General features: G+C 55.7%; 1 protein-coding gene across 2 annotated transcripts; it reads left to right on the top strand.

The window, feature by feature from the left end:
- The first annotated feature begins 8,733 nt into the window (after positions 1–8,733).
- Positions 8,734–15,110, top strand: neurod2 (neuronal differentiation 2). Of its 2 annotated transcripts, none has more exons than XM_052038853.1 (2): positions 8,734–9,304; positions 10,950–15,110. In XM_052038853.1, exon 2 carries the CDS (start codon positions 10,955–10,957, stop codon positions 12,020–12,022), a length of 1,068 nt encoding a protein of 355 aa, XP_051894813.1. In that variant the 5' UTR covers positions 8,734–9,304; positions 10,950–10,954; the 3' UTR covers positions 12,023–15,110. The 2 variants fall into 2 exon arrangements, with proteins under 2 accessions (XP_051894813.1, XP_051894812.1); XM_052038852.1 differs by lacking the exon at positions 8,734–9,304 and adding an exon at positions 9,723–10,122.
- Positions 15,111–26,121: the final 11,011 nt, after the last annotated feature.

Here is a 26,121-nt window from a genome sequence, read left to right as displayed (position 1 = left end):
ACGTTGCCTAGCGACAGCATGCAGGTAAGAAAAAGAGATAGATCCTTGGGACACACCAGAGGGAATGGTAAGGTGCAGAAAGAGCTCCAGATGCAGATAGCCTGGCCACAGCTGGACACAGCTGGATCCAGTTGGATGAGAATGCAGGAGGTGCTGTGATCGACCATGTCAAAGGCTGACACAAGGTGAGGAGATTACAATTGTCAAAGTTACACGGAATGTTGTTGGTGATTTTAGTAAGAGGTATCCTGGCATTGTGACAGGGCAGATATCCAACTGGGTTCACACGAAAGGCAGCAGCAGATTCGGGAGAGATTTTCACATACAAACAGTATAGCTTTGGGCAGCATTAATCATGGGAAGAAGAGTAATTTTTAGTGGTCAGGGAGAGTGCAGCAGGTTCAAAGGAGGAGAGTGTGCCTGAGGTAGAACCACGAACAACATGGGAGCTGGGATGGGGAGTTGGCTGCTCAGCACCTTTCGTGGGATGTTGAGGGGGCAGGTGATGGACTTCCTGTACAAGTTCAGGGGAATTGGCTGAGGGAACTGAGAGGGATAACAACACACACGAAATGCTGGAGGAACTCAGCAGGTCAGGCAGCATCCATGGAGAGAAATGAAGAGTGGATGTAGGGGCAGAAAGGGAACAGTACAGCACAGGAACAGGCCCTTCAGCCCATCATGTTGTGCTGAGCTAATTAAATGAGTAATTGAATGCCAAACTAAACTAATCCCTTCTGCCTATACAAAATCCATATCCCTCCATTCTCTGCACATTCATGTGCCTATCTAAGAGTGTCTTAAATGTCTCTATCGTATTTGCCTCCACCACCAGCACATTCCAGGCACCCACCATCCTCTGTGGAAAAAACTTGCCCTGCACATCTCCTTAGAACTTACCCCCTCTCGCCTTAAATGCATAACCTCCAGTATGAGATATTTCTACCCTGGGAAAAAGATACCAGCTGTCTACCCTATCATAATTTTAGAAACTTCTATCAGGTCTCAGCTTCTTTGCATTTTGAAATCAAGGGTTGAGGATACGGGTGGGGCTTTAAGAAGACAGTTTGTGGTGAAGGATAGGAACTGGAGGTTATCTCTGGAGTTGAGGATTATCCTGTATGAGGAGCAGTGTTGGGATGACCAGAGCCGAGGGCTGTATTGGGTGGAGTGTGGGATGGTGTGTGGGCAGTCAGCAGCTGCAGCAGAGAGACAAGGGCTCAGCAGCTGGAGGTGCAGGCGGGCAGGCAGGAATGAATTGGGAAAGAGCAGCTTCGAGAGTTGGCAGAGGCCAGTGGGAGAAGGAAGGCGGGTGTAGGTGGGGAGGGATAGAAAGAAGGGAATGCTACAACTTGATGGGTGAGCTGGCACTAAGCAGAGGTGGGGGAGTTCCTATGGAGAGGGAGGCAATGGGAGGGTCTTGAAATTGAGGAACAGAGATCATGATGCATCGGGATGAAGACCGAAGTCAGCCAGGAAGAGCAGTCAGTTCGTGCAGAGACGAAATCACTGAAATCTGGGTGGGAAACTTGTCAAGGTAGTGGGGTGGCCTTAGGGAGTAGTGAGAGGCAGGAGGTTGGAACAAATTGGAGATGAGGGTGGTATTTGGTGCTGAGAGCCATTTGGCCTGGGTGTTGAAGAACGAGCCAGGGAGGAGGGTGCACATACGGAGGCCTCCTCACTCCTCTGTTGTGGCTGTGAAGCTGATCAGTCAGTCACCGGCATTGGGCCACCGAAGATCTGGGGGGAGCTGGGGAGGGAACCAGTAACCGGAGAGGGTGAGTTACAAATGATTCACCTCTCGGGTACACAGGGCCAGAGGTCACTGGATGATGCAGCTGAAGTTGCTGCTGTTAGGGAGGCAGTGTGAGGGTCCAGTGAGAAAGACAGGCGTAGTCAGAGAGTGAAAACATGGGCTCCCCACTGAACATCAAGCTGCCATTGTGGGAGAAGTCATGTGGTTGGGCTGGGATTTGGGAAGACTGAGGAATGAAATTAATGATTCATGGGATGATCCAGAGGGAATGGAGAAAGGAAATGCAGAAAAGTTGGAAATGGAGTGATGAATTGCCAAAAGACAGAGGAGCACAATGTTCACACGATTGGGATGCCCCATGACTGCAGACACAGGTCTCCCAGCCGTAAACAGGGAACACGGGCAAGGCAGAAGTCAGGAGAGAGGGAAATTCGGGGATCAGGTCAGGGGGGGAGAGGAGCCAACATGGTGAGTTGTGAGTGCGTTGCTCAGCATCAGTCTGGCAGCAGAGGGGAGCGGGCAGTGAGGAGCTGGAGAGGATTTCTATTGTCCAATTCCTGCTTTACAAATGGCGAGCAGCAGCAAGGCTGCCCGGCTGACTCTGCATCCTGTGGGCAGGTTGAGTGACCTGGATGTCCTTGTGTGCAGGAAGTGTATCCATCTGCAGCTGCTCTGGGGTTTGTCCCACACAGCCGAGGGCTGGTGGACAGAGTGTTACAGACACAGGAGGTTCTGCATGTGCTGGAATCTGGAGCAACACACACAGAGCGCTGGAGGGACGCAGCAGGTCAGGCAGGGCCTATGGAGGGAAACAGTCGATATTTCGGGCCGAGACCCTTCAGCAGCAGCAGAAAGGGAGGGCAGAAGCCAGAATAAGAAGGTGGGGGGAGGGGGAGGAGCACACACAGGCAGGGGACAGGTGAGTTCAGGTGATAGGCGAGTCCAGGTGAGAGGGGGAAGGTAGGTGGGTGGGGGAGGGGGAGAAGATGTAATAAGCTGAGAGGTGATGGGTAGAAGAGGCAAAGGGCTGAAGAAGGAATCCAGTGGGAGAGGGCAGTGGACCATGGAATAAAGGATGGGGGAGGGGAGGGGAGGAGATGGGCAGGTCATCAAGGCAGAGGAAGGGAGCCACAGGGATAAGGGAAGACAAAGGAGTGGGGGGGGGGGGGGTGATAGAAAAAGAAGGGGAGGGGTTACTGGAAGTTGGAGAAATCAATGCTGAGGCCGTCAGGTTGGAGACTCCGAAGGTGCAACATGAGGTGGTTACAGGAAGTTTTGGTGTGTGCAGCCAGAGGTAATGGTGCAGGGATTCCCTCTCATTCCCTCCTGCTTGTCAGCCGCAGCCAGAACTGGGAGTGTGGCACCACAGTGGTTCCCTTCACAGGAGGCAGGAAGAGCAGTGAGAGTGGCTCCAGTGTCCAGGAGGACCACAGGAAGGTGGGTGGCTCCATGGTGCCAGGGTCAGGGATGACAGTGAAGGGGCATCCTGATGGGGGAGGTGAACAGTCAGAGGCCGAGTCCACTGTCACAGGGCAGGGAGTCAGGACAAACATTTAAAGGCAGTAACCTCTGGGTTATTGGGGATGCCTCAGCTCGTTGGCAGGAGGACCACCAGCGGATGTTTGACTGCAGGGACTGTGTCGGATGGAGGAAGGGGCCAGGGATGGGGAAAGGCAGCAGCGTGGGGACAATGTCTGCTGGCGGCTGGAGTGACAGGGAGCTGGGAACCGGAGGGTACATGGGCACAGCAGTTGAACTGGAAATGGAAGGGTTCAGGTGAGGGGGTACTCGGGCAGGCAAAGGGAAAGAGAAGGCAATAGTGTAGAGTGATGATGGGGGCAATAACGAGGATGTATCAAGGAGGGCAGAACATGCAGGTGTAAAGTGCACCAGGAAATAGAGCAAAGAAGGAAAGGCTCTTTATCTGACCGCACAGCGCTGGTTGCAAGATGGACGAGTTCGCGGCTCACCTGCAGATACTGGAACTCTAAAACCAAAACAGACATCGCCGGAAACACTCAGCGTCTGTGGAGAGAGAAACAGGGTGAACGTTTCAAGTCGAAGACCCTTCGCCAGAGCTGCGGAAACACAAGTATAAGTTGCAGCAGTGAGGAAGTGGGGACGGGGAGGGAGGCAGGGAAGGGTGGACGGGGAGGGAGGGAGGGGGGTGAGGGAAGGGTGGACGGGGAGGGAGGGAGGGGGGTGAGGGAAGGGTGGACGGGGAGGGAGGGAGGGAAGGGTGGACGGGGAGGGAGGGAGGGGGGTGAGGGAAGGGTGGACGGGGAGGGAGGGAGGGAAGGGTGGACGGGGAGGGAGGGAGGGGGGTGAGGGAAGGGTGGACGGGGAGGGAGGGAGGGGGGTGAGGGAAGGGTGGACGGGGAGGGAGGGAGGGAAGGGTGGACGGGGAGGGAGGCAGGGAAGGGTGGACGGGGAGGGAGGGAGGGGGGTGAGGGAAGGGTGGACGGGGAGGGAGGGAGGGAAGGGTGGACGGGGAGGGAGGAAGGGGTGGATGGGTAGGGGGGGGGGTCACTGGTACATTCAGGGTGGGGCAGTTAGGGGACCGGAGAGATTTGGGACGCGGGCAGAGGGTTAGATCAGCCACGATCTTATTGAAAGACGGAACGGACTGGAGGGGCCGAGCGCTCCCCTGCCGCTGTTTCTTTGGGAGAGTGAGCAGAGGCCACTTGATGAGCGCAGAGTGAAGCCGCTTCTGGAAATAATTCCCTGGGAATTCCTCCGCTTGTCAATGTGAATTCATTCCCAGTCCAGGAATCGCGCTGCCTTCATCCCGAACTGGACCGGACGGAAGTAGGACTGTTCTCTAACCCCCGCATTCCCGCCGCGGTCACCGCTCTCTGTGGCCGGGCCGGAGGGCGAGGGCGTGAGCTACAGAGCTGGATCCGTGGGGTGGCGGCGGGGGGGGGGGGGGGGGGGGGGGGCGGGGGATGGGGGCGCAGTGGGGGCGGTCTTTGAGTCGGCCTCAGTCAGAGCTCTGGGACTGACGGGCTCTCCCGCCGCTTCCCAACCCCAATCCCAGCTCCTCGCTTCCCACCCGGGGAAACTGCTGCTTCCCCGGAACCACCTCTGAACACAACACTCACACACACACACACACACACACACTCACACACACACACACACACACACACACACACACACACTGATACACACACTGACATAGACAGACAGACACGCCCACTGACACACACACTGACACACACACTGACACACACAGGCCCACTGACACACACAAATATTGGCACAAATATGCACACACACAGACAATACACATATTGATACACACACTGACACACACATATTGGCACACTCACAGACACACACTCACACACACACAAACACACACTCACAGACACACAGCTGCTGGTTTGTGCGGTGTGAGTTTATTTGAAACTCGAGCGACGCACGGAGATGAATTAATTACTAAGACTGTCCGTTTTGCTCTCTCTGGCTTTGTGTGGTTCACATTTCTCCCACTCACGCCCCTAACTTCGCTGAGTTCTGCTCGTTCCTCCCCTGCCGGTTAGTACCTCGGGCAGCAGCCGCTCCCTCACCCCCGCCTCTCTCGGTCCGCCTGCTACACTTCTCACCCCGTTGTCTCCCTGTCCCAGCTACCTGACTACACCCCAACTCAGCCCCGCGGCCCCACCCATCGCACCCTCTCCCCCCTCAGCGCCCCACTGATATGTGTGGGAACTGACCGTCTCCCGGTAATTTCCGGGAACTGATTCTCTCCCTGTAATTTCCGGGAACTGGCCGTCTCCGGCACTGTGACAATCAGTGAAACATCTCCAGTCAGTGATTAAATGTTGATTCGAGCGATTGGAAGCGCTCGGCTGGACGGGATGTACCGCCTTGAGCCTGTAATCCGGATTATCTTCATCTCTGGATAATCCGGCCCACGTTAGCCCCTCGCTTCAACGTCCCAAGGTGCCCTCACTGCAGGGCGCGTTCCCGTGGCCACGACCGCTCCGTCCCGCTCCAAATAAAGGGGCGGCCGTGTCCGTCCCGCTCCCGCCCCCTGTCGCCTCCCCTTCACTGAGCGCTGGCGGGTAACCGGTCCACGGCGAGGTTCCCACAGACCTGCCTCTCTCCGCACCACTCTCCGCCCTTCCCATTCACCGCGGTACATACATCCATCACTGACCCCAACTAACCTTCTTTCTCCACAGATGCTGCCTGACCCGCAGAACATTTCCAACGCCGTCTGTTGTCATTTTGGAGCTTCAGAGTCCGCGGTATTTCGCCTCTTGCCGTTGTACGTTTGAATCGTGACACATCCGGTGTAGACATCCCGTTCGTAACTTGGATATATTATCCACAGAGTAACGACAACATGCACGGGGTGCTGAATAAACCTGCGGAATAAACACCGTGTACCAAGGCCGCAACAACACACACGACACAGCCGCGTGTGGTCACAGTGATGGGAGTGGGTGGCGTTGCGTTCGGTGTCTGCTGGGTATCTGTACACAGGCGGTCACCTGTTGTCCATGGGATCAGACTGCACTGAAGCAAGCCCAGCGCCGACCATCAAACGTCCGTCTACACCAACGAAATTTGGCACAGTTATAAACAGACCCGAGCTGAGGGAGAGAGGCAGCAGTCGGGACTCCACAGCACAGCTCTAGCGGCAGATACCTCGCCTTGCCTTGGTCAGAACTGGCCGTTTCTGTTGCAAGGATTTGTCTGCGACACTGGCTCCGTTTTTGGCTCTCCGCTTGTACCGGCTGACCCGCTGGACAAGTCCCGCGGCCCTGCGAACGAGCAACACAGGACAAGACAAAGACATCTCTAACCCCATTCACCCACTTGACGTGGTGTCGCCGAACCACAGATATTCCCTTTTTCCTGTCCATTCCTCCCGCCACCTGCTCCGCAACCACGTTATCTTCCTCTCCCAGTTCTGGCCTGAAAAGTGACCCCGTTCCTCCCTCCACGGGCGCTCCCTGACCTGCCCGGTGTTCCCTTGATTCGCAGCACATTTCCCTTTCGCAACATCATCGGTTGTCCGTCTGCATTACCCTGGCATCCAGGAGGCAAGTAATTCAGCAACCCGCACACCGGGATGCGGAGGAAACCGGAGCACCTGGGAAAACACGCGGTCACGGGGAGAACGAGCAAACTCCACACAGAGAGCGCCGAGGAGCGGCTGAAAGCCGGGTCCCTGCAGCTGAGTGGACGCGCTGGTGTGGGAGGAGTGCGCGGGTTGTCAGGGCCCCGGGCGGACAGCAGAGAAGGCGGTGTGTTAGGCTGCTGCTGGTGGAGAGGCTTCAACAGCCTTGGACCTCAGGTTGGGAGTCGCCTCAATACTGAAAGGCCTGGATAGACGGGACGTGGAGAGGATGTTTCCATCAGTGGGAGAGTCCAGGACCAGCGGGCACAGCCTCAGAATAGAAGGACGTCCCTTTAGAACCTGAGATGAGGAGGAATGTCTTCAGCCAGAGGGCGGCGAATCTGTGGAATCCGTTGTCACAGACGGCTGTGGAGACCGTCATTGGTGTGTTTAAGGCAGAGATTGATGGGTGTGGGTGGGGTGATTAAGGTTTCGGAGGAGAAGGCGGGAGGATGGGGTTAAAAAATCAGCCATGATTGATGGTGGAGCAGACTCGATGGACCGAATGGCCTGTGTCTGACGGTCTCAATAGGCCCGTGGCGGAGATTTGTCTCAAGAAGAGAGTTTGGGGGGATTTGTAGCGTCCAATTAGAACGACGCAGAGAAGCTTCATCGCAGCAGCGCCGCGGGGTGTAAAAACCGGGCTGTAATTAGGGCAGTAATCAGGGTTGTAATCTGCGGGTAATCCGAGGCTGTAATCAGGGCTGTAATTTGCGGGTAACCCGGGCGGGTCACGGCGGGTATGTGGAGAATCCTTCCACGGAACCTACCAGGATGGGAAGCTGAGCATCTGTTGGTGTTCCGCCTCTGATCAGTGAGGTGCCGGGTTCTTGGGGACACGTCTCCAGGGCAGTGGGGCCTTGGGCACGGCGAGGATTCCCCGCCAGTGGTTTGGGGGCCCTCGGGGAAAAATCTGGAAACAGGTGGGACTCAGAACCGGAGCCCGCGACGGTCAGCGAGCGCAGGGTGAACCCGGGGTGGGGAGACACACGGGCACCGGGAGTGGTTCACGGGGGGGGGGGGGTTGTTGGAACTCTGGAGCTGGGACAGACGGGCGGGGCTCTCAGGGTCAGACGGGACTCCAGGCAACTTTCCGTCGCGGCCTCATACACACGTTGCTGGCCGGAGCTGTCGGCGGTCGGGAACAGACTTTGAGGCGGAGGTTCTGAGCTTCGTGGAGGGAGTTTCTGCTCCTCAGGGTCCCGGTGTCGGGCAGCGGCCTGGCGGCCGGAGATAGCGGCCCGGAGGAGGGTGGAGCGGAGCGGAGCCCCGTTCACGTTGTTTCTGGAAAATCTCGTCAAACTGCAGCACGTGCACGAGGAACGAGAGCACGGGAAGAGCGCCGAGGACGGCGAGAGAGGAGCAGCCGGACTGCGTGGATCAGAACGGGAGGGGAGTTGCTGGGTGGTGGTCAGCGCCCGGTCATCACCAGAAATGTCACTGAACGAATGTCATTGTCCTGAAGCCACACTTGTGTCGGCCGGATCCATGCAGCAAGACCGTGACACACCCCACTGCGGAGACTCTGCAGCGCTGACACCCGGCGGGGCCAACACAACGTGTCCCACGGGGTGTGGACATTGTAAACATGGGGTGTACAACCGAGTAGGTAAACGGAAGGGGTAAATTCAGCATTTGCGAGGAAAGACAATAATTTATCTGCAAATAAAATTCATGTATTAAATTAGCATGTACAATATAAATACTGCACGCCAATTAAACCACATGCAAATTGTAACACCCACGAAAAATCTAAATAGAGAGCGTACAGTTAGAGCATCACACGGGATATATTAACTCACATGTAAAAGACACAAAGGGTTAATAAAATGTGCCCAGGAAAAACATCATGTAAATACTAAGACGGCGTGTGCCGTCCAGGCCAGGGGATTACCGAGACCAGTGGAGCGCCAAGGCATCAGGTAAATCGAGTGCACGGCTGTGTATCGCCTGCCGTGTGAAACAGACCGACACAATGAACGGGATAACGGCGGGCACACGGGTAACGTTATTTTGTACAGGACACGCAGTTCGGAAGAAACGACAGCGTGTGGGTTAAATGCCTCACGCAGAGGTACGTGAGAACGGGCAGGGTTCGAGTGCCGACCAAGCGGCGGTTCGGCTCCGGACCGTGTTCCGCCACGGGTGCCATTTCGGATAAAGAGCCAAAAATCGCACCCAGGGACACACGGACTACATGTACAGGATACAAATGTACCGATGTCCAGGGCACGGAGTAAACAGGGAACTCAGGGAATCCGGCCTGCTGCTGGCAAATCCCGTGCAAGGTGCCCTCTGTGTGCAGTGACCACAGGACATTGGGATAAATACATCGCACAGAACCAACCGGCGTGTAGGCGATATCAACGTAGGGACGAAAACCGACGCGGCGCGGGGAACGGAGCGTGCACCAGGTGAGTAGACGGCGGTACAAGGCGAATGCCGTGTGAACAAATTCACGGGACGTGTGCGGGGTGATTGCGCCGAATACCGGCCACGCATACCCACGGGAACCAAGTGTTGGGGACGTACAGGCAAAGCTGGCTTGTGTGATCCAGAACAAACGGGGAAAGTGCAGATACCCGGGGTAGATGCGGGAGGCAGGCGCGGAGTGGCTCCGGTGTGCGGAGAGGCAGGTGAGGGAGTTTGTGTCGCTTTGGACTTTGGCCAAACGCAGACGGATGCTCGATTCTATAAACATCAAACTCCCAAAATTACAGCGCAGGAGAGCGGTCTCCAGTGCCGGGCGCTGTTCCTGTGTGGGAGGGGGCGGAAGGGGGGGTGGGGGGGGGAAGCTGTCAACTACATTCTGATCTTCAAAGCTCACTTTAACTTAAAGAAACCGAGGGCCTGGCCGTATATGGAAGGGGAGGTGCAAGTGCCGGGGCTCGGCGGGCTGCCGTGTCCCGGTTTGTGGGGTCTGTGTTGGTACAGTCGGCACACTGCGACAGATGGTCATCCCCTGCTCCCGCGGGACACGGATCGCTCCGAATGCGAGCTCATGTCAATCAGTGCGTCTCATGTGATGCGCGCTGCCAATGACGTGCAAGCATATGGCCTGGCATTGAAGCTGGTACCGCAGTTTGGTGGAGCTGCCTCTGTCGATAGATTGGCGATGAGCAGCTTTGCCAGACGCCCAGGACCTTAACGAACCAGCTAATCCCAGAAGGTACGGCTGAACAATGAGCTAAAGGCCCGGAGGCGGCCGGCGCCCCTTCCCTCTCCTCTGCAGGTAAGGCCAGTTCTGGAGAGTCCTGTCCCGCTGACTGACGGCTGACATATGGGTGATGTCCGTCAGAAACCCCGGCCCCTTAAATCAGTGTCTGGTTATTAAAATAATTCTGGGAATTAATTTGCTTCCAGAGCTTTGTGATCTGGGCGAACCGGGAGATGAGACAATTCGGATTAGGATATCCTCAGGAGGCGCCCGCCTTCGATGGCGAATCCCTTCACTATTTTCTTAAAGAAAGGACCGATACAATCGGAGACATGTCCTTCCAAGTTTCTCCCCATGGAAGTTGAACAAATAATGCGAGAGCGGAACGGCGATGTTTCGGAGACGGAGAGCCGCTCCCGCACCCCGAGATTCCTGGCCACGGTCCCGGGATACATCTCCCAGTTATTTAATAGAAACAATTGTGTGCCCGAATGCATCAAACGCGAGGGAGTGTGCTCCATTTTTTAGGTCGGGCAGGCGTGGCGATCCGGGAGCGAGCGTGGAAATCGAACCAATCGATTAATCACCAAACGAAAGGTTGAACCCGCTGACGGAGGGGCTTTAAGGGGGAATGGGCGATAAACCCTCAATATTCCCGCAATGTGTCCGTTCCTGTCGAGGAGAGCGGCAGCTCTTGGTCCGATGCCCCGGTTTCACGGGCTGCCGGACACCTCCCCGGAAAGGAGGTCGAGGGGCTCCGGGTAAGGGAGGCCGGCCGCGGCCGGACCTTGGCGACCGTCCCGTGGACTGGCGCCTGGCCCCGCGACTGCGGGGAGGGTGCGGCCGTGCGCGGCTCCAGTACTGACCACCGTTCCCGACGTGTTGTCTTTGGCCACTTGCAGGGACCATGTTGACCCGACTGTTCAGCGACTCGCCGCTGATTCCCGGCCTTCAGAAGTTCGCCAGCTGGGCTGCCGAGAGCGACAGCGACGAGGAGCGGACCCGCGCCGAGGGCAAGGGCGACATGCGCGTGTCCCGGGAGCGAGCGGCAGACGACGGCCTGAGCGCGGCCCCCGACAACGAGGGGGAAACGGCGATGGAGGAGGAGGACGAGGAGGAGGAGGGGGACATGGAGGAGGAAGATGGCGCCAGGCCCCGGAAAAGGGGTCCGAAGCGGAGGAAGATGACGAAGGCGAGACTGGAACGCTTCAAACTGCGGCGCCAGAAGGCGAACACCCGGGAGCGGAACCGCATGCACGACCTGAACTCGGCGCTGGACAACCTGCGCAAAGTTGTCCCGTGTTACTCCAAGACGCAGAAACTTTCCAAAATAGAGACGCTGCGCTTGGCCAAGAACTACATCTGGGCGCTGTCGGAGATCCTACGCTCGGGGAAGAGGCCGGACCTGCTGTCCTACGTACAGACCCTGTGCAAGGGTCTGTCCCAGCCCACCACCAACCTGGTGGCCGGCTGCCTGCAGCTCAACTCCAGGAACTTCATCACCGAGCCGTCGCAGGACGCGGCGCGCCTGCACGCCGCCAACAACTCCTTCGCTCTGCACCCGTACACCTACCCGTGCGCCCGGCTGCCGAGCCCGCAGTGCCCGCCCGCCGCCATGGGGAGCACCCACCCGCTGCGCTCGCACCCCTACTGCTCCTCCTTTGAGCACCTGTGTGGGGGCGTGTCCCCGGACTACCCCGGCTCCGAGCTGGAGGCGCCACTCAGCCCCTCGCTGTGCGCCGACAGCAGCTACCCGCTGAAGCCGGACTCGCCCCCGGACCACGACAAGGCCTATCACTACACCATGCACTACTCGGCGCGGCCTGGCTCCCGCGGCCCGGCCCACGGCCTGATCTTCAGCAGCTCGGCGCTGCGCAGCGCGCTGCACTCCGACAACCTCACGCCCTACGACACGCTGCTGCAGAGCGACAGGGCGCCGGGCTACGAGGAACTCAACACCTTCTTCCACAACTAGGCGAGGAAGACTTGTTCGAGGGCCGTTAGCCCTCGGCAGATTCGCAAAGGCGAGGGACCGGAGCGGACGGACGGCCGAGCGCAGACTCCGCCGCTGGGCCTGACGTGATTTGACCGCGGGAGAGGTGTGGGCGCAACCCAAAGTGTTCAAAGTGCTTCCGAAAGCTGTGTCGGATGCGAATGGTCAGCTGTGTGTGTCTGTGTGTAGCGAGCCCGTCCCTACGGTTGTGGCTCGGCTCTCGAGGTTGTTTGGATACAGAGCGCGGAAGATTGCCCGCGGCGACCTCCGGTAAAGCAATAACAGAAATCTATGCAAGTGGCGTTACAGGATGATTCTGTCAGCCGGAGCCGCACTCGGACAGGAGCTGCCGATCACCTTCTGTTCTGGACCCGAGTTTCAATCAGATGCTGCTCGCGGCAACTCAAACAGAAACAAATTCTATTTATTTTCCAGCAACCTTCTGGGAATTTTCTACCGATGAAGGGACAAGTTTTGTTACAGATTTTTTTGTAAGATGCGTTTTGAGAAATCTCTGACTGTGCAAAGGAGAATATCTTCCACGGAACGTCGCAGCCGGCGCTCGCACTGCAAATACTTCCAGGTTCTCAGATTTCAACAAAAATAACCGTCCCCTTATTCCGTTTTATCCACTCGCACCGCGTCCCGCTCTCACTGCTCACCCCGCAGTAGACGGACAACCTCTGGGGTCCTTCACACCCGGCTCGGCCTGGCCTGGCCCGGCCCGCCGGCCTGAGGGCACATTGCACCCGTGTGCGGAAAGTTGCCGCCGAGTTACAGTCAGGCCCGTGACACCGAACCCGTGTCCGTCACCGGCAGCGGTCTCCTGGCCACGGGGGTTCAAAGTGCAGCCTGGAATGGCTGACTTTAGCCTGCCGTCGCCGGGTCCCGGAGCAAAAGGGCCGAACCCGCAGACTCGGTCACTCCGATCGAGGATGAATCCGAGGGCCGTGCAGAGACAGAGGGAGAGGGAGCGACTCGGAACACGGGGCAAGCTCCTGGCTTTACCATCCGGAGAGGGGGAGCGGCGGGAGGTGGGGGGGGGGGGGGCTCTCAGTCTGTGAGAGGGGCTCAGGGTGAGGGTTTAGGACTTTGTTAATGTTGGGTAACCCGAGGTCAGAAATGTACAACCGCTGAGTTGCCAACAACTCTCTCTCGCTCGCTGCCCTTCCGTTCCCTGTCCCTGCTCCTCCGTGTCGCCCCCACCTCTCCCGCCCCTCCCTGCCCCTCACCCTGTCACTCCCCCTTGCCTCTGCACGTCCGCTCCCACAGCGCGCTGACACGAGTTTGACAGTGACTCTGTCCGGAGCTGTATGCTTATTCTCCATTCCCGAGAGCTGTTCTTTGCGCGTCAGTGGGGAGCGGGAGGCGGAGGGAGAGCGGATGGCGGTGCCGGGCCACTCCGCTCCCCACCGCCTCCCCCCCCCCCCCCCCCCCCACGACAGGCCGCCCGTGGGACACCGAGATTTCACTTGGGAAATACACCTTCTCCTTGGGTGACATGTCCATGATTTCAGCTGAGCGATGCCCCTTACAGCCCGCGCCGGGACAGCGGCGAGCCTTAGCGCCGCTCCCGACACGGATGCTGCAGATTCTCCCGGTGAACCGGCGGCGCTTCGCGTCCACCCCAACCTCTGGTGGCCGCTGTCTCTGAGTTGCTGGGTTGAGGTGTGAGTTGAGCTGTGGCGGGCCGTGGAACCACGGTTCTCTGCTCCTCTGAGACCAATATGGACCTTTGATATTTACACAATGACCCTGGCGCACATCATCAGCTCCGAGGAGGCAGTCCCCGGCCCCAGCCCCGGCCCCGGCCCCGGCGGGAGGAATAACCCGGCGGATCCTTGGTTTGAGAATCCTCGCGCGAATCCTGTAACACTCGATCGCATTGGGGTTGGTTACCGGGTCACACTGGGAGATTTCGTTATATTGAGGAGCGCGGTCGGCAAGTTTATCGCTGGGTTTGCACCGAGTTGCTTTCTTTGTTTGAAATGGGAACGAAAATCCCGCGGCGACTCTGTCTGAACTGGCCAAAAGTGAAATAAGCAACTTGTCCGCCTGCAGCTCCGAGTAACGGCGATGGCATTCAGACCTCCCTCAACAAGTCCCTGTGCGACAGGCAGTGAGTGCGGCCAAGGAGGGAAGGTCTCCGCGGAACGGGCCCCGCCAACTGATGGGAGAGAACGGATGGAAGGGGAACTGGGCGAGGGCGCCGCGCTCTCGGGCACTCTCTCGGCTTGGAGAGACTGTAGACACCGTCTCCTCTCCTGACCCCATCAATGTAACAATGCGGCACAAGCCGTTACCGCGTCGAGGCAGGTTTACACTCGAACTGTATATATTATTTAATGTGTATGAATATTACAGGATTATGCACTTAAATATGTTTACAGCTACATTTTGCACAGACTATATTTAGTTGGATTGTTTCGTGTTCTGCATGGTTGTGATAATATGTCCAGCTATCATCATCAATTCGGACGGCGCTGATCCCGGCGGCGGTGGGGCCCCAGCCGGGACGATTTGAACTGCAAATAAACCTCCAGACCCGGTGCGGTCTGAGGCCGGGGGTGGGGGGTGCAGTGTGTGCTCTGCCCAGCGATGTGCGAACTGTTGGTGACTTCCCACTGAGCGCGACCCCCGCCTGTCGCATCTCCACAGAATGGGGGCTCAAGGAGGTGATCCGAGCCCTTCCCGCGGTTCAGACGCTCTCCGCTTCGCACCGAGCGCGACCTTTCGTTCCCCGGATTCTGCAGCCTTTAGGTCGGCAGATTTTGTACATTGGTGTTTGATGTTTAGATTCCTCGAGCCTCGTCGTCTGGTGTATCTGCACATAACAATGAGCTGTGAGTTCTTTTGTAAACGGTTAGTTACTAACCCGACCCGTTTGATATTACGATGCCCTCTGCTTTCTTGCCTTAATTCTGAAGATGTAAAGTTGGAAACTCTGTGCGTTGTGCGTCATGTTCCCGATTCTGAAATTTCTTGCCATGAATTCTGATGATTTTTAAGATCAGAGTCGATCACTGTGCTTCCTACTGACGAATAAAATCTGGGAGTGAATCCTCCACTGCATTTGCCCTCCTTTATTCTTTCTTCCTGGTTACAACTCCGAGCGGCTTTCAACTGCCGCCTCTCCCGCCTCTCGGCGAAAACCATTTCCACAGGAACGACTCCTTGTGTATGCCAGAAATGTCTAGAACAACAACAAACCAAACAGATGGTTTACTTCGAGCCTGTAACACTGGCGGAGCCTGCGTTTATTTAAATATCTTTCCACGAATTTCTGTACGTGAGAATGTCACCGATGCCTCAGTCCCGTTCATGGGGGCCCCCACGAGCCGCAGCCCACGGCCTCCCGATGGGTCCCGGCCGCGGTCCGTGAGCCGCGGTCCGCGGGCTCCTGTCTGCTGCAAGTTGTGCCTAGTCATGGATATGGACACCAATATCGATGTGTACGTTGACGGATATAATTTCGATTACCGTAGAGATGGTCAGATCTATACAATAACGGTTATGTCTTTTCCATTCATTCCAGAGAAGTGGACGGCTGGGAAACCCCCGGCAGTTAGTGTCCACCCAATCTCCATTGAAGTTGGGAGGCGGGTCTGGAGTCACGTACAGCCGGACTGGGTAAGAGTTCCTTCCCCGAAGGACATGGGCGAAGCCAGTGTTGGTGGTGACCGTTCCCGAGGGACGGCCGGGTGGTTGAGCTGTGGATTTAGATCCCAGCTGCGGTGGCGGGAGTCCAACAACACATTCTACCCGGGGCTGGTGTTTACCTGTTGGTGAAAGTAGCGCCGACGGGAATCTCTGAGCGTTATCGATATCTCTGTAGATGTAATGGCGATCTGTGTGTGAAGTAAAATCTGTGTGTCCGAGTGCTCACCAGGGGTGGACATTCACGGTTCCCCTTTCACACCCCATTCCCATCATTCAGAGGCGTGACTGTCCGGTGTGTACCCCAGCCGCCCACACCCGCGGGTCGGAGATGATCCGCGGTTGCAAAGGTCAGCACCAATCTCAGGAGCCCGGTGTCACTCCAACCTCAAGCCCGCTCCGGAGGTCCCCGTCATGTCGAAAGCCGGTCAACACCTCACTCCTCACACATTCCCGCGGATTGGATGGAAATCCTTCCCTGCGCCTCTCCCCTGGGTTAGATCCCGGAGACCTTCCCTGAACCCCCGCCACACCTTGTCATTCCCAGCCAAGGCTGCGAGATCGCACCTCCCTCCACATCCCCCCCCCCACCCCCCCGATTTGAATTATACATGAAATTGGGAGCCCCCGCCACGGGAGAGTGAATCGCACGCTCAGTCCGGCAGTTTCACAGACAGACGGTGAGGTTTAAAGTGCTCACTTCTGTAATGTTCACTGCGACCCGAGCCGGTGAGCGGAGGGCCGAACTGCCACACTCCGGCTGTCCCCGTGTCCGGGCTCTGGGCTGGCGGTCGGGAATGTGGTTCCCACTTTCTCTATCTTTACGGTGCCTTTTTCTGATTTGCTCCCTGCTTCATTTTGTGTTTTTTTCTGTCACCGTGTCGGTGTCTCCCTCGGTCTCACACTCCCCCTTCTCCCTCTCACATATTCTCCCCGAAGCAGGAGTTTACACCCCTCCCGCTTCTCTCCAGAACCACAAACGCGGCCGCGCTCAGGATGAGCCCAAATTTCTGGCAGCCGATCAGCGCCAGAGAGCCGGGCTCCCGCTCCTGGAGCTGCAGAGAGCCGGGCTCCCGCTCCTGGAGCTGCAGAGAGCCGGGCTCCCGCTCCTGGAGCTGCAGAATCCCGGTACATCCAACATTCCCACATTTACATCTTCCCCAATTCTCTCGGCGCGGTGACGGCGGCAGCGGCTGCCCGTCCCGTGGACGGGTTCCGGATACCCTGACCCGGTGAATGCCAAGATGGGGTGAAGAGTAACCTGAAGGGTGGGGAGGGGGGAGGGAGGGGGAGCTGCTACACTTCAGGCCTCGGTGTCTGACCATATCCAGCGCAGGGTCCGCCACACCGGACTCCACGAGTATAAACATCGGCGGAGAGGGACGTGCGTGAAATGGGGGGGGGGGGGGGCAGTTCAGGAGGGAGAGGAGGTAGCGGATCCGACACCTGTACAGAGAGGGGGAGAAAGGGTGGGGGAGAGGAGCAGAGAGAAAGAGGCAGAGACAGAGATAGAGGTGGCTGGAGAGATGGACAGAAAAATGCAACGAATAGAAAGAGAGCGAAACTCACAGCTGGGCGAGAAGGTGACAGAGTGGTGGGGTGGGGTGGGGTGGGGTGGGTGGGGAGAACGATTCGGATGGAGAGTGAAAGAGCTCGTGGGGATGGGAGAAGAGAGTGTGTTGTGTGTGAGACAGAGAGAGGCTCAGAACGAGGAAATGGATCTCACCAACATCTCGGAAATTCAAACCCGAACCAGATCGATTAACCCAACAGACAGACAGCATCCGTTAGAAATTAACGAATATTTAGGTAAAGCAACTATTAAATTCCAACCGCCGATAGTTTCCGATTTAAGCGGATTTTGTTTCTCTCTCCGACGGATATAATCTCACTGGCTCTGAGGAGCCGCGGGGAATGTTCAGAGCTTTTCACCAGAGTCATTTAATCCTAGTTTAATTGTGAATTTTTCGTTACAAAAAGATCAGACTGCTACGAATTAGCATCGGCCTGACACCGTTTTAACCAAAGTAACAACATCTAGTTGAATAGAACCAGGTAATGTTGCACTTGGTCCGGGTAACCCTGTAGTAATTCAGAGTAACATCTACGCACTCTGAGCAATTTGATTTCTTCATTAGGAGAAACTCTGCATTCGGGGTAAAATACTGTTTATGAAGAATCACATTCATTCAGTAATACGGCGTTTCCTCAGTAGTTTTGAACGAGATGTTTATTTAGGGTGTGTTTATTCCCACCGATATTGCAATCATCCAGAGTAATGATGCATTTATTCAGAATAACTAGAATTATTAAACCAAATCCTGCTTATTAAGAATAACACTTCATTTCTTCAGATTGGACGGCGTTTATTCATAATACAATTTGCAGTAATTCGATTTACATTATACTTATTCAGAGAAATGATTTATTTACTGTAGTGTTTTCTTTATTCAGAATATCTGAATTCATTCAAAGTGACCACTGTACTACTGTAGTTTTCGGGAAATGTGGTCAGTGTAACGTTGAATTATTCGGGATTATATCGGAGGTTCAGTCAGGCCGTCTGCGCGCAGGTTAGAATTTATTTATTCGATGCAGCACCACGAGTAACATATTATTGTTATTTCCCTGAACAAATAAACTGCTTCTCTGTCTTGATTCAAGGAGCAGTTTATTCAGGAAAATAATACTTTTATACAGAATGACACTATTTGTTCGGAACACTGTTACTCCGAGTAACATCGTATTCATTCACTGTTGGATTAATTCAGAATAACTCTTTATTTAGTGTAACATTGTATTGATTTAGAACAACGTTGCGTTTATTCAATACTGTATTTATTCACAATACCTACTGAGAGTGACGCTGCGTTAGCTGCTGTTCCCAGTTCCATTTTGCAGAGATCCGATTTCTCCTGAGCCGAGCTCCTGTCCTTCCAGCCGCCTGAATTCACAGATTGCGGAGCGCCTTGAGGAGCGCCGACCCCGGCCCCGCAGCCGCCGACCCGCTGCTGCTGCAGCCCAGCTCCGCGCTGACACATCGGCGCCAGATGGTTCCTTCCCTGGTCCGCCGGCCCGGAGCGGAGAGCAGCAGCCTCGCCGGCCGCCGGCTCTCCCTTCCCTCCGTCACCTTGGTTATCGGCAGGTGACCTCCTTCTCCCCGGACCGCGGCCTTTGTGGCTGACATAATCTCCTCTGCAGGCAGACACGTCGTTACCAACAGTGACTATCAATTATCTTGGTGTTAGCGGCCCATCGAGTCTGTACTAGCTCACAGAACCCCAGTTCCTGGTGAACAGGTTACAGGGGACTGGGGTTGTTCTGTGAGCTAGCAGAGACTCGATGGACTGAAATGTCTGCCTTCTACCTGGGGGTGTACGTTGCGTACAATCCAGGAAACGAACGAGAAGGAGGCCGCTCGGCCCCTTGAGCCCGTTCCTCCATTTACTCCAATCGACTCACCCTCTACCTCCGGTCGTTCCTGCCTCCGCCGCCCGCCCTTTGCGGGAGAAGGGGCGGGAGGACGGGACCACCCGAATCGCCACAAACTCTCCGGTCCAGCCGGTTTCCCGCAGCCCGCCCGCTCCCTTCACCCTGTCCCGCAAGGTCCGGCCGCCGGTCCCAGTTGCGCCCGGCTCACACGCAGTGACCCGGAGCCCGGGCTGCAGCGAGAGGCGGTGGGCGGGTGGCTGAGGTGGGCACACTCTGCCGCACACGCGGATGGGACATTTAATGGGAACTCCCGAGGACACATTTCCCACATCCCCGTGACCCCCGACAGCCGCGATGGCGGCCGCTCCCCAGGCAGATCGGTTTCCGTGCGACCACTCCTCGGGGAGACCATCCAAGGCGCGGCTTCGGCGCAGTTAACGCGCAAATGGCTGGCGAACCTCCAGATGTCGGGAGAACTGGGCTTGTGTTTGGAATTATTTCCCCAAACTCCGACCCTCCAGGTCGCGTTGATGATTGAAAAGTTGGCGAGTTCTCCAGCAGAGAAATGTGGCAACGTCAGACCTGTCAAAGCCTGTCAGCAGTTCCTTGGATCCGTCAGTCAGGGGCCCCGCCTGTCAGTGGGGAGTGGGATAGTCACCGGCAAGGCCATTCGGCCCCAGCATTAGCCCTAACTTCCCCGCACTCCGTACATTCTCACCTCCCTTCAGGCAGAGCTCCCTGATCACAACTCACCGACCCCCTCCCGCGATCACCTTACACCCACAGCCCCTGCAGCCGCGCTCTCGGCCACAGCATCCCTTTCATTTCAAAACCTTTCCCAGCTGTCGGCACCTCTCCGCTGACCTCCGGTCCCGGGGAACCCCGGCAGCCTCTTGCAGTCCCGGCACATCCAGGACCCTCTCCCGGGCCGTGGCGTCCCTCCTACAGACTGGGGTTCAGGACGTCACATCCCCCCGGCCTGGGCCAGGTTGTGACCTCTGTAGCTTCACTGTGACCCCGTGTGAATACCCACCCCACCCTCCCCCTGTCCCAGTGAATACCCGCCCCCACCCTCCCCCTGTCCCAGTGAATACCCGCCCCCACCCTCCCTCTGCCCCAGTGAATACCCACCCCCACCCTCCCCCTGCCCCAGTGAATACCCACCCCCACCCTCCCCCTCCCCCGTGAATACCCACCCCCACCCTCCCCCTGTCCCAGTGAATACCCACCCCACCCTCCCCCTGTCCCAGTGAATACCCGCCCCCACCCTCCCCCTGCCCCAGTGAATACCCACCCCACCCTCCCCTCCCCCGTGAATACCCACCCCACCCTCCCCTCCCTTTGTGAATACCCACCCCACCCTCCCCCTGCCCCAGTGAATACCCACCCCACCCTCCCCTCCCCCTGTGAATACCCACCCCCACCCTCCCCCTGCCCCAGTGAATACCCGCCCCCACCCTCCCCCTGCCCCAGTGAATACCCACCCCCACCCTCCCCATGCCCCAGTGAATACCCGCCCCCACCCTCCCCTCCCCCTGTGAATACCCACCCCCACCCTCCCCCTGCCCCAGTGAATACCCGCCTCCAGTGCTGTACTCTTCTATGTTCTATGTTCTAAGGATGTAATGAAAGCTTGCAACACCTAATCCAATCATCTAACTGGGAGCAGGTGAAATTAGAGCCAAATTTTTCCCATAGGTTGGAAATTAGTTTGAAGATAAGAAAGGGGGAGAGTGAGAGAGAGAGAGAGAACTACAATGGGATGCTTTCTGATCATTGGGCATGCCACCTTGAGATATGTTTTCCACGGTAACAGTGCAGACAGCAGCAGAAAGTCAAAGTGGAATACCTTCCAAATGATGAGAAATAGGCCGGGGCGGGGTACAGAAATCACCCCAAGACCTGAACCATTAACTCTGTTTCTATCTCCGTAGAAGCTGCCTGACTGCTGAGTTTCCAGAATTTTCTAGTTTTGTTCAGATTTCCAGAATCCAATGTTTTTTTTATTTTCATCAGCACAAGAGTGAAGTTAAGAGCATGGATTTGAAGTTGGTTAAACAACAGACGGGAGAGGGTGGTGGTGAATGGCGGGTGCTTTAGACTGGAGGGCAGTGAGCAGTGTCCCCACTGTAGGGCCAGTACTTCTTTCAGTTTATGTTAGTGATAGACCTAGGGATGCACTCCACAATTTTTAAGTTTGCAGATGACACAAAACTTGGCAGCATTGTGGAGTGTGAGGAGGGTGGTGATAGGCTGCGTCAGGATATCAGTAGCTGGTAGAATGTACAGCGGATCAGTGTGAGGTGATGCCTTTTAGTAGGGAGAATGAGGGGAGGAATGTGGAATGAAAGACCCTGTTGCAAAGGGAGCAGACGGCCCACACATCAATGCAGGTGACAGGGCAGGTGAGAAGGAGGTAAGTAAGGACTCTGTCAGCACAGCTTCAGAGTACAAGGGCAGGAACTGCTTGCTGAACTTTCTAAAGCACTGGCCCAGCCTCAACGAGAGTATTGTATTTAATTCTGGTCAGCTCATTATGGGAAGGACGTGGGGGTGTTAGACAGAGTCCAGAGACCAGTTCCGAGAAGGGTTCCTGGGCTGAGGACTACAGTTACAAGGAGAGATGAGAGAGGCCTGTTTAGTAAAGGCAGAGACAAGATGGATAGTTATATAAAAATGATGGTCTGGACAGAGTGGACAGGGAGGTGGTCATTGGGAGGGGGTTAAGGACCAGAGGTCACAGGTATAAAACAAAGGGGAGGAGGATTAACAGTGATGTGAGGAAAAGCCTTGTTGGAATCTGGAGCACAATGTGTGGTGGAGGTTCCATTGTCACCTTCAAGAGGCAATTAGATAAACAGGAAGTTGAAAAACTACAGAGAAAGGGCTGTGGGTGGAACTGGACAGTTGCTCTGGTACACACATGTTTTACATTTCATACCTTCCCTTACAATAGTGAAGGAGGCCATTTGGTCCATTGAGTCTACTGGCTCTCAAAACAAACCCATCAGCCCCATTGTCTCCCCGTAACCCCTTCTCCCTCACGGCCCATTAACAGCCGCCAATTCTTCTCCCACCTGCATACTTGGGGAAATTTACAGCAGACAATTACCCTACCAACCCGCACATCTTTGGGATGTGGGAGGAAACCGGAACACCCGAGGGAAAACCGCACAGTCATGGGGAGAATGAGCAAACTCCACACAGACGGTACTGGAGGTCAGGATTGAACCTGGGTCACTGGAGCTGTGAGGCAGCAGCACCAACTGATGGGGACCAGCGTGGACACATGGGCTGAATGGCCTCCTCTGTGCTGTAACCATTCCATTGTTCCCTGTGATGGTAGAACAGGGGACCAGGCAGATCCTGGAAGGTTGACCCTTCTTTTGGTGCTCTGGACTGACGACTGCTCCAGTCCTGCCTCCTGACTGGTGGAGTGCTCTTCAAAGTGGAGCAGAGCAGGTACCCAAGAACGATCCTGGGCTTTAAAGGGTTAAAGTATAACATCAGTTGCACAGAGTGGGTTTGTGTTCCCTGGAGACTGGATGACTCAAAGATCAGTTAACTGAGAAATAGAAACAGAAAATGCCAAAACTCTCAACAGGTCAGGCAGCATCTGTGGGGAGGGAACCAGGGTCAACTTTTCAGGTCAGTGACCTTTCAGCAGAAGGTAAAACAGGATTGTAGTTGCAGCCAAGGCAGAGGCAGAAAGAACAAAGGGAGGGCGAGTGATGGCCTGGAGACAAGGAGGGTGAACGTCACAAACAGTTCCCTCCTCCGAGGGAACAAACCACAGATCGAGTGACCATTTGGCTGCACCCCCCAACCCGCCCTCCCCGTTAAGTGCCCAAGGTGACCTCTGCATCCGGTCACCTGTCACCTTTGTTCTCCATCCCATCCCATTCCGACCTCCTTGACCTGCACTGTTCCCATGAAGCTCCGGTCAAAGTTCAGCACCTCATCTCCCAGCTTGGCACATCACGGCCTCCCTCACTCAACACCGCAGTCGTCACCTCCCAGGCCTCCTATCATTCATCTTCTCTCCTGGTCATTTCACGACCTTCAGTGATGCCCCACCCCTCCCCACACTCACTCCAGCCCCACCCAGCCCCCCCATTCCCAGGCACAACCTTTGCTGCTCACTGGCCCTTATCACCCCCTTTCAGTTGGCATCACCTGTCACCCTGTCTCCCCTGGGGGAGGTGGGGGGATGGGTCAGATGGTGGGTGGTGGGGGTGGTGTAGGTAAGAGGTGGTGGTTAGGGGTGGGATGAAGTGTGGGGGTGGGAGGGGGTGAGGATGGGGTGATGGGGTGAGATGGGGTGAGGGGGTAAGGGGGTGAGGATGGGGAGGGATGGGGTGGGATGGGGTGAGGGGGTGAGGGGCTGGGGTCAGGAACTGCTGCACTGTCACCAGAAGGGGTGTGACAGAAGTGGCAATAGAGATGGTTGACAGTGACGTGACAGGGGGAGAGTGCGAGGAACAGTGTGAGGTTGTCCGCTTGTCGAACAAGCAGGAACCTGAGAACTTGTTAAATAGTCAGAAACCGGGGAATGTTAATGTTCACAGGGACCTGGGTGTGTCTGTACACTGTCACTGAACGCCAACACCTGGCTGTGTCTGTACACCATCACTGAACGCCAACACCTGGGTGTGTTTGTACACCATCACTGAACGCCAACACCTGGGTGTGTTTGTACACCATCACTGAACGCCAACACCTGGCTGTGTCTGTACACCGTCACTGAGCACCAACACCTGGCTGTGTCTGTACAACGTCACTGAATGCCAACACCTGGCTGTGTTTGTACACCATCACTGAGCGCCAACACCTGGGTGTGTCTGTACACCGTCACTGGACGCCAACACCTGGGTGTGTCTGTACACCGTCACTGGACGCCAACACCTGGCTGCTACAGGCAGTTAGGAAAGCAGACGGTATGTTGGTCTTTATTGTGGAGGATTTGAGTACAAGAGTGAAGATGTCTTACTGCAGTTATACAGGGTCTTGGTGAGACCACCCTGGTGTATTTTACACAATCTCGGTCTGTTCACCAAATAGGACGTATTTGAGAGAGTGCAGCAAAGATTTACCAGACTGGTTGCTGGGCTGGTGGGCTGTAATATGAGAGAGACTCAGCAGATCAGACCCCGATTCTTTCAACAGGATAAATGTGAGGAGGATGTTCTCCAGCTGGGGAGACCAGGACTGAGGATCTGAATAACAGAGTGGCCCATTAGGACTGAGATGAGGAGAAATTTCTTTCCTCAGAGAGCAGTGAAACTTTGGGACTATCTTCCCCAGAGGCTCAATCATTGAGTTCATTGAAAAACGTCAGTAGATTTCTGAATACTAAGGGAATCAAGGGATATGGCAATAGGGCAGGAAAGTTGGTATTTGGTTTATTAATGTCACATGTACCGAGGTACAGCAAAAAACTTTTGTTTGCACGTCATCCATACAGATCATTCCAAACATCTGTACCTGGAGGCAGTGCAAGGAAAAGCAATACAGAATGCAGAATAAAGTGTTACAGTTACAGAGAAAGTGCAGTACAGGCAGACAATAAGGTGCAAGGTCACAACAAGGTAGATTGTGAAATCAAGAGTCATCTTTATTGTACAAGAGGTCTGTTCAAGAGTCTGATAACATGGGGTGGAAGCTGTCCTTGAACCTGGTGGTATGTGTTTTCCTAGACGTTCAGCTGTGATGTTTCTGTGTGGTGGGGTGGGGTGGGGTGGGGTGGGGTGGAGGTGTGTGGTCTCCCACTCCGATCTCTGATGTTCTAAGGTTATCCTGTCTCTTCTCATTTTCAAACAACAAGAAGGGAGAGAATGGGCCAATTGTCACTTTGTCCACAACAATTCTGTCCCAATAGTTGGAAATGGGGGCAAGGTTTGTTTGCAGGGGACGGGGTCAGCCTGTGGATGTCCAGCCAGTTCTCTGTGCCCTACTTGTGTCCAGTGTAGGGGCTCAGCACTGATTTGTGGTGACACTGCTGCTCCTGGGGGAGAGATGGGCTGATGCTGTGTACAGGCGGGGTGATGTCACCGTGTGTAACTGTGACAACTGACCGCTGAGACCAGGCCAGGGGCTCAATAAGACACACACTGCTGCTGGAGTGAAACTCTTCCCACTTCAGTAATAGACGGGAATTGTTCCTTTGATTGTTAGCTAAGTCCAACATTGTAAATGTTGTTTAATTGCAGGCTTGTTTCTTTCTGAGCTGGCAGGATGTGATGTGACACAGCCTCGTGCGATAGAGCTGCCTGTGTGTTAGTTCCTGTTTACTGCCAGTATGTGCAGCGATGGGGGAGGTGCGTTTTGCTTTGCTGCCTCCCCAGTGACTGTAAAGCAGCCGGATTTCAGTGCTGGCATTGCACCGCCACCCCATCTGCTTCCATGCAACAATGGCATCGATGGCGCCCGCAACACAAGTACACAGGGCCGCACTCAGAGCACAGAGAAATCGCCAGGAACCACAGGCTCCACTTTGCTCTGTTTCATATTCCAGTCATCAGTTCTGCCTGTGTGCAGGTCAAAGAATTCCTCTCTCCTTTTCACCAATTCCACAGCAAATCCACCCCAGGAGAAGGAATGTCTTGCAACAATTGTGTGGGACAGATAGAGGGACGTCTGTTCCCTGTCGCTGGGATCACTGCCCTGTTCATTCCCCTGTCGATGGTGGCCCATCCATTGGTTCCCCTGTTTGTTGGTGCCATGTCTTGGTGCCCATGCCTGTGGTTCCCCCGTCTGTTGGATCCCCCGTCTGTGGTTCCCCCGTCTGTTGGAGCCCCTCTCACTTGCTTCACCATCTAATGGATCCCCCGTCACTTGCCGCTTCAGTCTGTTGCTGTTGTGTTTTGATGTTACAAACCACAGTGGCAGAAGAAGAGTTTGTGCTCAGTGTCACTCATTTACTGCCCATCTTGTGCTGTTATTTCTATACTTCCTGCCCCAGGCATTGCTCTCCTGTGTACAGTGCATGTGCC

The sequence above is a fragment of the Pristis pectinata genome, chromosome 25 (genome assembly GCF_009764475.1).
Source record: "Pristis pectinata isolate sPriPec2 chromosome 25, sPriPec2.1.pri, whole genome shotgun sequence".
Lineage (NCBI taxonomy): Eukaryota > Metazoa > Chordata > Chondrichthyes > Rhinopristiformes > Pristidae > Pristis > Pristis pectinata.
This window is presented reverse-complemented; position numbering and strand designations above follow the sequence as displayed.

What these genes read in the sequence shown, in the direction of transcription:
- neurod2 (XM_052038853.1), top strand. Translation starts at nt 10,955, where the DNA reads ATGTTGACCCGACTGTTCAGCGACTCGCCGCTGATTCCCGGCCTTCAG.